Source organism: Poecilia mexicana, unplaced genomic scaffold (assembly GCF_051168715.1).
Source record: "Poecilia mexicana isolate PSO_F unplaced genomic scaffold, ASM5116871v1 scaffold_7, whole genome shotgun sequence".
Lineage (NCBI taxonomy): Eukaryota > Metazoa > Chordata > Actinopteri > Cyprinodontiformes > Poeciliidae > Poecilia > Poecilia mexicana.
This window is the reverse complement of record NW_028263376.1, coordinates 24,592,931-24,605,629: the sequence shown is the minus strand read 5'-3', so window position 1 is coordinate 24,605,629 and position 12,699 is coordinate 24,592,931. Positions and strand designations below refer to the sequence as shown.

The window sequence follows — 12,699 nt, the reverse complement described above, 5'->3', positions numbered from 1 at the left end:
TTTGCATCTGAAATACGACTTAGTCTTTTCTACCAGTCATGGTAACTCAAAGCGGAAAAAAGTGAGCCGCATTAGCTCCTGGAGATGTGACGTCAACGCCTTAGGTGCAAAGAGCCCACTGTGCCAAAGTAGATCATTTTAACCATAGACATTGAAAGTGGAATTGAGGGTTTATTAAAAAAATTGTGATAGTCTTACAGTTTTATTTACCTATTTAAATTGTTCTTGCACAATTAGTTTATTGCTAATATCTGATCAATTTTGCTAATTGCATTCTAGGTGAAACATCAGCTTGTTAAAACAAACGGACATTGTTTATATTTTATTTTGAAAATCCGCAGCGGAAGCTTGCTTTTTGACTCTGCTTGGGATGATGCTGCTGCCGGTGGACTGAGAGGGGGGAAGGGCCTCCGCTGGTTGGATCCGAGAACAGACAAACTTACGTAGTCTTGGCTCACCGCTGCCTGCCTCTCTCTATGGACGGCTGGAGGGGAGAGGGGGGAATTGCTGGGATTGTAGCTGTTGTCGTCGGCTTCGTGGTGCCTTCAGAGGGCCTGGTGATGATTTAATTCACGGAAAACCCGGGTCCGCGGAGTGGAAAAGGAGCAGGAGAAAGAAGGACGAGGGGAGTCGGGCTAGAGGAGAAAGGAGGAGCAGCCGTTAGAGATGTGCGGTCGGGCCGAGATTGCTGCGGTAGGTAGTTACGGAGCTCCCCTGCTCCTGCTACGTGTTGTTCCCCCCCCCCCCCCTCCTTGTTAATTTCTCCCGGGGCGTTAAGAGTAATAAAGAGGGATGAGAAAAAGCCAGGGTAGCTGCTGCTACCTGTTTTTTTCGGAAAAATCCAGCCATATTCTCCTGTCGGCCCAGACAAAATGCTAGCAGCCTCCGGCCCCATTTCCACGCTGGTAAAATAGTGAAAAGCTCCTTGTTAGACCGCTTGTCCCCCTTTGCTGCTTTATCACCGTCGTTTCTTAAAACTTGCTGTATTCAGAGGGGGGCTTTGTTTTCCTGCATGGCACGGGCCTGTTGTCTTCTTTTACATAATTCTAGATTAAAATAAACCTGACATCCTCCGGATTAAATTGAAGAAAAAAAAATCCTTATTTTAAAGTTATGTAGTGTTGTTAATTTAAAACCTCTAATGATAGAAAAACAGTTTTGTGGAGGTAATGAGCTGTCATTTGTCTACTGCTAATGATAATTAAAGAATTCTCCTGTCTGTATGTAAAGTTGTGTAAAAAAGTCAGCAGCATAAATGAAATGACTAAAAATGTATGTTTTTCCTTATGAATCTATATTTTTCTTTTCTAATCTATATTCTAATGTGATACAGATGTATACCCTGCACTTACTTATTGAAGGGATTTGTGCTGAGAAATCTGGGGGAAAAGGCGCAAGAAGTCAAGAATGTGTAATTCATCAAGATCCAGAAATCCCAATTTTATTCAGTTTTTCTTTTCTTTTTTTTAGCCTACTTACTATTTTTAGCAAAATAGTAAGCAGCAATTATGTTTACATTGCATTAATTTACTTTCTGGAAGGATTTTTTTTTTAGTGTTTAATATAAATAGAGGTAATAACTTCGTCTTAAGATGTCTATTTTTAGGCTCTGGGTGCTCAACATTTGAGAGCATTTCTGATTTTAAATAAGTATGTAAAGCACTTCTACAGGAGTTGCATGCCGAAAAAGATGATTTATTCAATAGGTGTACTAAATTAACATTTAAGTGATCTCAAGATTATGTGTAGGTTTAAAATGGAAGACAATTGAAACTTCATTCATGGGTTATTTGCATTGAAAACTCTTTAGATAATTCAATAAAGGACTCGGCAAAGGGCATTGTACGAATGCACAGATTTATATATAGTAGTTAGAACAAGTATAAGCATGTTACAGTCTTTTTATTCAACCTAAACATCACAGTCATCACTATAGAAAATAACATTTTCACCATTTACAGCAGCAGTGGTTATTGTGACTTGAACAAAAACTGTTCAGCTTGTATTTTGTTTCCAATGAAACCCAATACAGTTAAATCCTGAAATTAGATTGTAAGTTATTGTTTTTGTTTTTTTCTGCTGGATAAGCCGCTGGGCAAGCTAATCATGTTATATATTTTTAGATGATGCGTATGATTTTCGCCATGCTGAAACGTCAACAATAATAAGTAATGCAATCAGCAAGAATGAATGAATGAATGGGGAGAAAATGGATATATAATAACCTGGGCATGTCTGTTTTACATTATCATTGAAAATTAGCACCTCATCATGCAAACAAAAAGCTTTTTCTTCTTTTTTGTTTTTTTGTTTGTTTTTAGGAGATTGAATCAACCAGTAGCATAAGAGAGTTGAGCACAATCAATAGCCGAAGTTCAACTGACGCATTAAAACAATGCTGCGTAATATTAGAGTAATCTTGCTTTTGATTTTAGTCTCTAGGATCTAAATCAGATGAAGACATAAGCAGATTAAGTTCCTCCAATGCTTAGCAGCTGAAATATTGTAGCTAATCGAATATTTCACCCAGACAGACGATGACGATGTTGGACAAATTGAAGCTGCATTGCTCATTGGGATCCAGTATATTGTGCAGCTCTGGTTCCAGTATTATTTTTTCCAGGTTTTAACATCCAAGTCTTTGCCCCAGTTTAATGTACATACAGGATTGCAATACTCTGGGGAACTGTTGTTTCATGCTTTCCCCCCTCCCCTCCTCCTTCTCCTGTAGGTAACCCTGTCTAGGCCTGGACCGAGCAGATTGTTCTGAGAGGAAACGGATAACAAACGGGGGAAGTGAACATGGCTGGGACCTCTGGCTTCTTGTCCAACGGACCTGTTCCGTGGATGGACGACACGGAGATGAACAACCTGTACCGAGACCTGGAGCTGGGCACAGTAATGACTCTGTTTTACTCCAAGAAGTCCCAGAGGCCGGAGAGACGGACTTTTCAAGTAAAACTGGAGACGCGGACTATTATCTGGACGCGAAGCACTGACAAAATTGAAGGAGAGAGTGAGTAGCTTGCAGAGACACGCTCACACACTGAAATGTTAGTGATTTTCCTTTTGAACAATGTTAGGATGGAATGCCATTTGTGCCAGAACTGGTTTATGTGCACGAAAGTAGGCACGGCGGAAAACGAACCGTGTTAATTTGAAAATACAATAGTGGTTCCCAAAGCCTCCTAATTTGTTTTCTTAATGCTTCAGACTATTTTCTGGGTTGACAGGTCTGACCAGCATATTTTCCGGTTTCTGCGTCCATGCGTCATTGTCGACAAGTTGTTCTTAAGTAGTACGTGCTTGATGAGGTTTGGGATTATCTCAGTGAAATGAGCAGGAGTTTTGTTGAAAAGAGCACGATAAAGTTACTTTTATTTATTTTTCTCCAGCATGTTTTTAAGCAACCAATCGCATCCCCAGAAAACCAAACAAAAACAGTGACACAACACATGACGTCATTTTCAGGAATTTCTCAGTCATCATGAATATTTTTGAAATCCCTGGAAGTGATTTAATTTTAGAATCGCATCACTGGGTCTGCAGCCAGCAACTTGAGCAGATGGAGCTCAGAATAAGCTCCTTTGCGCACACACATGCACACATGGCGCAAAGGATGTGCGATATGTGCAAGCGGCTTCACCATATTATTTAGGGTGCTGGCTGGTGGTTCAGTGGGTGTGAAACTGCTACATTTTAAGAAAGAGGTGCAAGTGTTTCCAATTTGACCTCATGTAAGCGATGATGGGATTCTTTATGCTTTTGTGCATATTGTTGGGATTTATGGGTATGGCTCTCAGGGATTGCTATCTAGTGGAAGATGGTTCTCCCTTTCTTACCACTACATGACCGTCACATGTTTTTCACAACTAGAAATATTTCCAAAGAACTGATTCAAATGATTTGGAATCGAATGAATAATTCAAGAGCCTTCTGTTTACGAGCTGCTGGGCAGTGAGCAGCACTGTATTATGCCAAATTAATTTCAGGTCTACTCAACTTTTTGTAGGATTTATATCGAAAATGTAAACTTTTAGATACAATATAAAATATTACAAAGCGGGCTTAATGAGGCAGTGAACATGAGCCTGTTACAGTGGGTCCCAAGTATTTGCGGGTTTCAAGGACTTAAACCAATACTTTAGACCCCCTACTAAAAAGTGCTTTTAACTCCATTTTTAATTGTTAAAACACCAAATATACCTTAATATTAGGGCAATTGATTAAAATACTTAATCATAATTAACTGTACGTTGTCCATTATTAACTCATGACTAATCACAAATTAATCAGGTTTTTATAGATGTTTTTCATATACTTTTAACTTAGTATTGTTATGCTTGTAAAACAATATACTTATTTTATGCAAATGTATGTTTTAATTTCATCGATGCCAAACATGACAAAAAATATTAAGAATATTTTGCAAAAAGAAAATCCACAAAGGTAACACATTCTCTTGCCAAAAATGCTCTTATGCATATACTCCCACAGATAAATGCATTTTTCCATCATGTAGGAATATTAACCAGGACAACAGATTTTAAGTGGGATTAAGGCAAGGAAACAAAGAAAGTACAGTGAATGAAATGTGACAGTGGGGAGTGAAATACAGAACTAGGACTCTTTTTATAAAGTGCTAGACTAAGACTGGTTTTTGGGAGGTTTTCACATGTATTTGTTTGAGGTCTGATTTAAAGGAAACTGACTAATATAATCATGACAAGTGTTTTCCTGAGAAAGGTTCTTTAGTAGGTGCTTATTAAAAGGGACTTTTAAAAGGGACTTTTAATAATGCTGTTCAAAGCAAGTCATTTTTTAAGCAGGACAGATGTAACATTGGATCCTTTCTCATGTCTGTTGCTTTCGTATTTATCCTTTTTTTTATGTTTTTCATTTGTTTCAAGATATCTAGTGTTGCTTCAGTAATGAATAATGGGATGTAAAATGACGCCTTGCTGCTTTTTTTTATTTTTGCCTGCAACAGTAACATAATTCCAGAGGTTTATCCCGTTGCTAGTGAGCAGCACTCAGAGCTGTTCTTAGTGTAGCGCACAATTAGCGCCGAGTGGGACAGGAGGGTGGGACAGAGAGTGAAAACGACGTTTTAGGAAACAGGGGATTAGCCCCACTGAGAAAGAGCTGAAACAAAGAAGGAAATTACATTTAAAACAGCAGTAGATAATTTTTGTTTAAAAAAAAAAAGAAGTAGGGGTTTTTTACATTTTTGTCTGACTACTAAGGGCGGTTCAATACGAGACAATCTGGAAAAAAAAAAAAATCAAAAAAATCAAGCTCCTTCAAGTTACAAAGCCTGTCTGTTAAACCTATGTTAAATAAAGTAACGACACTAAAAGAAATTTGGGTTATGATTAACAAGTTAACTTTGAAAAGCCTGCTAAATATACCTTAATACCAAGTGGATGCTTCCTTAGCACCACCTCTCCTTTGCAAGTTTTAGTCAATCATGTGCCACATAGCATTGAACTTATGTATTTCAGCTGCACACCTGCTTTTTTCTAAGAAGCAGGTGTTAAATTTTTCTGTCAGTGCACAGATTTTTTTTTTTTTCCCACAGAACCGAGTGTTTTTATGCAGCCAAAGTTCTGGAGAGCTGGACTGTTTTCTCACTTCCCTTTGCTTCTAGCTTTTTTTTTTTTTGTTTGTTTGTTTCTTAACTCAGATCCCTTGATTTAGAGATTTGTGCTTTTGTTTTTCAAGCAAAAACGTGTTTACAATGAAGACAGTTTTTTATGAAATTAACGACATGAATATGTCTTTTACTGGATCAATACGATTGATCCAGTAAAAGACCTCTCCAGTCCACTCCAACTTTTTGCTCCCCCCCCCCTCCCCCAAGTTTAGACGTGAGTATTTGACAAAATTACATTTATAACGTATACATTACATAAAGATAAATCCTGGGTCATTGACAAGAAGACTTAGTAATTCATTTTCCCTATCTAATCCATTAATAAGAATTTTACAGTAATGGGTGTCGAGCTGAAGACACACAGGCCTTCGGTGAGTCGTTAAGTCTCCTGTCTGTCGGCTTGAGCACAGCTGCGGTCTGCTCCGGATGCAACGAGAGCGAGAGCACGCTAAAAAAAGAAAAAAGATGAAGAAATAAAATGAAATGATGGGAAGCTTAGTTGCCTTTTTTAACAGTGAAGGGTTTCATACACCCATGTGCTATGAGCTCATAGATGTTATTCGATACTCATGGAGAGGTGAAATTAGCTTAGGCTGTTCATTAATGTACAGAAATAGAGTCTTTGGGATTTGCTGGAAGTATGTCATCAATCAGGATCAGTCTGGCCTGGAGTATTTACCGCTTATCATATCAGTGGTGTTGAGGAATGATGCACACCTATCGTAGAAGGAAACGGCCATAATAGCTGAAGACTGTTTTTCACGTGAATTTTCTGCGTGAAAGTTGTGTGAATTAGCCTTCATCTGTTTTTTTTTTCTTCTTCTAGCATATTTTTCAAACCTAATAACTTGTGGAAACGCATGATATGATGCTGTAAGATTTACCTGTGGCTTGGTAAAGCAGGATGTGGTTATTTACAGAAAATTGGGGGTTGTTAAATATGAACTGAATTTCAAATTAAAAAGTATCAGATCTCAGTCTTTTTAAGAGGTGAGGGTCTCACTTCACTCTGTACTTGTGCATAAAGTCTGAGTCAAAAATAGATTTGTTGCAACATCATGCTCAGCAGATCCACTCTATATCTCACAGATGATCTGTAGACATTCTGGTTGGGCATGGTCCTGATAACAAGTGACATGAGCATGCATCAAAGCCATTTGCCACTTTTAACTTCTGAGATGTAAAGCGAAAGTTGCACTGTCTTTATTTTGAAACCTAAAGGCAACGATTTTGCTCGGTCTTCTATAGCAGACTTTGGTGCGCATACTTAAACATTTCCCTGACTTGTTGCCAACTGTGCAAAATAATATTAAACTTGCATAATTACTTTCATTCATGTTAAGGCATGCAGCTGACTGAGCAGCATCAACAGAAATGTCTTATGTCTACAGGTGGTCAAATATATTTGAACTGAAAACCTTTGCTGTAATGCTTTCGGCTCCCTATTGCCATCAAACATCTGACCTCCAGTAACCTGAAGGAGCAGCCAACACGCCTTTAAAGAAACGTTTTACACCTTTCGTAGTTTCCCTAATGTAATTCTTAAGCTCTTCACTGATTCCGAACATGGTTAACGAAGTCCACTTCCCTGGACTAAGGGACTTCCACATAAAAGTTTGTCAGTATGACATGATGGTGCTTAGTAGTATGATATGTAAGCCTGTCGCAAGAAATCAATTAATCGTATAATAAATTAAAACTGGTAGTTTTGTCTGTTTACCTGTCTGAGCTTAATTATTGATAGTTTACAGAGACTTTATAATCCATTATGTTTATGGTTTTGGTTGCGTTTTGATTTTATTTCCGTTTTATTTTTTGTTTAGAGTTTTTTATTTTGGGTATTTAAAATTATTAAATTGTATTTTAATTGTTCTTAGAAATTCAATCTTATCGATGTTTGAGAGACTAATAAATAGTGCAATTCTTGGATTATTATGCCAATATCATATTATTTAAAATTCATCTCAAATCAAAAATATTATTGCTTATCCCAATAATTTCTGGGACAATTTATCATCCAGTAAAATTTTATAATCGTGACAGACTTGATATGTTTGGGAAAAGGATAAACTCTTACTATCAAACCACTGGATGACCTATCAGGGTGACTTTTACTAGTAAAAGCTGCACTTTTCTTGAATTTCTGTACATTTTTACCACTGGGACAGTCACCTCTTGAGATTAATTTGTCTTTGCTGTGTCAGCCGGGGTCTTTATCTCTGGATGTAGAAGGTCAGTGGGGTCAGAGCTGCATGACAAGGTTCAAAAGAGTCTCATAGTAGTCCCAAATATTCGCAATGTGATTACAAAGTGCTCCAAAATACAAGTGCTGATTGGATTCTTAAAGCACAAACGATCACAAATGCAGGTGGTGATATGTTTTATGTACACATTTACCCAAATAATGAGGTTACAAAAATCTGTCAGCTGCAGAAAAGTGACAGCCATATATTGTGACACTTAAGTTTAAAATGAAACCTAATGATTAAAGATTGTTTCTATGTAAGTTACAGAATGTGATGAAAGAAACGATTGTAGAAAGGTTTCGCTTTATTGGGCTTGACAAAGTCAAGTTTCTATGACTCGCATGTGAGCAATAGAAACTAATCATTTGTTAAATTATTCTGTGGATTCATTTTCAGTCACAGCCTTTTCACTGTTTCATATATATTTTTTTGCAATTGACATTCTTTCAAAAAATAGCTATATTGTGGACCTTTTTGAAATTGTGATGTGAAGCTTATCATAACCTATTCTGACTGGGTTCTATAAACTTTGTGTTGCTCTCTCTCACTGTCTCACAGCCTGAATAACCCTCTGACATGTCTTAGCATGTTGCAGCAAGTAGAGTTTCATTTTAAATAACTTCAGGTTCTATAAATGGTTTCTATTTCTTGGAGAAATAGAAACTATAATCAAAGTTTTTCTGGCCTTCCGGAATGGTAGTTGATTATTTAAATAAGGAGCAGAAGCAACATCAGTATCTAAGAGAGCAGAATGCTAAGCACCGTTTTGCTGTAAAGGTGAAATAATTACAGTTTAATTTTAAAATTGTAGCATCTCTGAAATTAGCACAGTTAGCAGTGTGTGCATTACTAAAACGGCTTTCTCCAAAAGTATTCTGTGAGACTTCTATAAAGGCTGTCTTCATTAGCAACAACAATTTTGTGCAAGTGTTGCCCTCTCTCACTGTCTCACAGCCCGAATAACCCACTGACATGACTTGGCATGCTGCAGCAAGTAGAGTTTCATTTTAAATAACTTCTTGCGTCTGTTTGTGTTTTTTTGACTTTGTTTTCATTATGAAACTAAAAATGGCTAACGTCAAGTTTTCTCTTAACATTGTCCGCAGCAATAGGTCTTGTGTATTGTGCATTCACCAATTGGAAAAATAAACATTTGAGTTTATTATTGTTAAGCTATTACTAATCAAGGCTGATTAGGCTGAAAATTGTGCTTTTTCTGTCAACAGTTCAATTTTAGGTGCATCTCTATTGAGCGCAAACATGAGCTCACCAGCTGTTACTTATTTTATCTGTTGTTTGCAAAAGGCTTGAAAGAGTAGATTTCTTCCTAGATGTCACTTCTAAAGTGAATGATTTTAAAAGTAACAGTTGTTACTGCTAGCGTTTTATTATTATACTATTTGGAATGCAATAGCCACTGGCTAACAATGCCAATGAATACATATTTTGCATTGCAGTAGGATATTCAATCTGCTGGATGGACTCTAATCTGCACTTCAGAGATTATTGTCCAAGGTCCTGATTGTTACACAGAGCGCTGAGAGGACTCGAGTTAAGCAAAAAATGTACATTTATCACAGTATTTGCCAGCAATGTTGCCATTGCATGGATTTCTATTTAGGACTTCTACCAACAGTTATTTTAGTAATCGATTATTCTGTCAAGTATTCTGACAATCAGATTTTAGAAATACAATATTAGACATGCATGAATGTAAAAAAAAATAATTCATTCCCATAAACATGTTATTGCCAGAAATGTGGCATTCCTTTAGTAAAAAAAGTAAAAAAAAAATTTAAAAAAACAGAAAAAAAACTTCTTACATCAACATGTGAAAAGCTCGGCCCTTTCTCCTTGACTTATCATGAATAGTGTGGAGATAATATCTTGATGCTTTTTTGAATTAACCGAGTGGCACTTAATATGAAATTATTTTTTTTACAGTATTTGAACCAGTTTAAACTGAAACTTTAAACGCCACTTGAGGAAATCTGAGTTGAGCACATTTACAGACGAACAGTTTTTGTGTCTTTAATGCAAAATGTATAGATTTTTCTTTTCTTGACAGTTTTGGCATAATTTCTGCACTGGCCTTTTTTGAGTCTGTGTGCTATACTTAACAATTAATCAGTTAAAACAATTAGTTGATTAATCTGATTAATCATTCCAGCGTCATTTCTCATATCATGCAGCGATCTGTGCAACAGCATACGGAGTGATGACGTACCGTGTGGGAGTGCATTCAGAGTACTTTTGCACTTTATTCTAACAGGAATATGTGATGAATCTGTGTGTCGTGTCCTATTGCACCATTACGATCTGCTCAGAGACCAAAAAGTGGTTTCAGTGAAGCCAGGTGAATGTGTAGTGTTGTTTCACTTGCAGCTGTTTACTCTCACATCTTATTTGTGTGTTTTCTCACAACGATCATATTTTCTGTAATCTGACAGTCTGACCCCATAGCAACAGCTGTTTACCGTTTACCCTAAAGTTTATTTATCAGGATTTTCGGCTGCATTTAGCTCAAATTTGCCTTTTAAAAAAAAAACTCTTGTTTTACTTTGCTGAGAATAGAACAGAGCTAAAGCGCTATTTTGTCACAAGTTTCTGCCTCTTGTTAGTCCCTTAACTATTTCAAGACTTTAAACACGGACATGAACGTAAGAGCAATCAGTTAAAAAAAAAATCAGAAAATATGTCCTATTTTCTTTTTAAGTAGCAAGTCATTCATTCGGGTCTGTGTAGCTGATTTGTAGAAATGCAGAGTGAATTACCTGCGTTCATGTGTGGAAAGTTTTTTGTCGCTGTGACCTGCTTTTTCCAGCCCTCCTGCAAAAGAAGGGCACATGCACTCAGCTCAGACCTCTCGTCTCTTTTCTAGGTGACGCACTTTTTTTGGGTTTTTTACAGTCTTGACACTCATTTCAGTGTTTTTTATGAGATCTGTATCAACAAATTAGTGGGACACAAGCACGCAAGCAGAAACGTGCTTCTGAATGAGCTCCAATAAAAATGTTGCCAATTTCGTCTTTTATTTTCTTCCCCCATTGGAAAACGAGCTCAGCTCTGGAGCAGAATCGATCCAGTTTAAGTGTTCTGGAGAAGGTTGAGTTATGTTGTTGTGGGCAGCTGTTTGAGAAAAGAGGAGTCTCCAGTTTAACTTAAGCCAATAAACTTACTAATGGGGATTGTGTAGTGTCAGATTGTGAGCTATAGTGTTTCTTGAAGGATCCACTTAAACAAATGATACGGCAGTAGTCCTAAATATTTAAATAAAAACCTGAAGCCATATTAGTTGCTCGTTCATGAGCATTTTTAGTTAAAAGAAACAAATATGAGGACTTTGTTGTGGAACTGGGGTTTGCCCGATATGGGAGGAGGACCTGAAGAGGGTGTGTTGCAGGAATACCTTCTGTCAACTCCCCGGGTTAGGTCACACCTCTGGCTATCTCCTTTACTTCCTGACACAAGCCTCCAAATATTTTTGACTCAAAACGACTAACAGTAACTCCAGCTCCTCTGCAGTCAACGGATGTCTGCTGGCTGTGCAGTGGGTGAAGTGAACTGAGACGTGAGGTATGACTGGCAAGCTACGAGAAGACCTAGTTTTAAACTACACGACAAAAGAGCATGCACACTGTCACCTATGCACAAGCACAGATGTGGTGTGTAGGCGACAAAAGCACAGGATGTGTGGTACGGGGGCAGGAAGAGGAGCAGGAGCTGAAAGAAATGTGTGTTTTTAGCAGGAGAGTTTTGGGTTTTCAAAAGTTACTAAAGTAGTACCGACAGGGACCCAACGAGTTTCTTCAAGCCTTTTACTCTTGGAAAGTTCCAGACTACTTGATAATCACACACCAAGACACACCTTGGAGATGACAGAATCTATTTGCTGTGTCTCTTTGTGCCATAGTTGGCTCAGTTTCCTGTTAGAATACGGATTCTATGTAGAAGTGTCTATGATGCAATATGCAATTTGAAGTGAATTTATTGGTGGCAAGCTTCATATTTGTCTCATTCGTGTTGATCGTTATCTTTGTACTGTATGGCACGTAAAGTGATCATTTGTGGTTTGGCTGATGCTCTCAGCCTGTGCTTCATGTCATTAGAGGGCGTATAAAACATGTTACTCTGTTAGCTCAATTGTTATTTTTAACATTTCTATATATAAGATTTAAATGAAAAGAAGAGAAACATTTCTTAGGAAGCTTGAAGCTATTTCAGTAGGTATATAACATTAACACAGAATTATGTCTTAGAAAATGTTGTCATTTACAGGCCCAGAATGGAAAAGGTTGTTTCTTATTCTTATTTTTCTTTGTCCCTGTCAGGCAAATGTTGGTATGAGTTTCTGACTATAATAACCTGGAGTAAAAATTGTATTTTCACATCACAAGATTTATATCCAGTCAAAATAATCCAAATTATTTTATTTAAAATAAAAACTACCAATAATTCTTGCTTGCAATAACATCTATTCCTAAAATAATTTAACGATGGTTGTATTGTTATGATGCTCTTCTTAACTATAAAATGTTTTTTTTTGTTTGTTTTTTTTTTACTGTAATGTAGAACAATAAGATAAATATGATGCAGACTTGCTAATATTAGTAGTAGTTTTCAGCTGCTTATTGCACAAAATATGAGAAGTTTTTGATGGGGATGCAAAAAAAAATATCAACATTAACACGATGTTGGTCTTTTTTTTTTTTTTTTTTTTTTTGTTCTGTTTTGTTTTTTATATCTATGTTGGTCCCATAACTAAAACCGTGCTGAAATCAATATCCAGTGTTTATT

The 12,699-nt window shown here is 37.0% G+C and overlaps 1 protein-coding gene across 1 annotated transcript in view; it reads left to right on the top strand.

Moving 5' to 3' along the window:
- The first annotated feature begins 382 nt into the window (after window positions 1-382).
- plcg1 (phospholipase C, gamma 1) overlaps window positions 383-12,699 on the top strand; it is a 38,126-nt gene continuing 25,809 nt past the window's right edge. Inside the window, exons 1-2 of the mRNA XM_088007298.1 lie at window positions 383-693; window positions 2,732-3,016. Coding sequence (XP_087863424.1) covers window positions 2,803-3,016 — 214 coding nt within the window. The 5' untranslated portion in view covers window positions 383-693; window positions 2,732-2,802. The remainder of the gene's footprint in view (window positions 694-2,731; window positions 3,017-12,699) is intronic.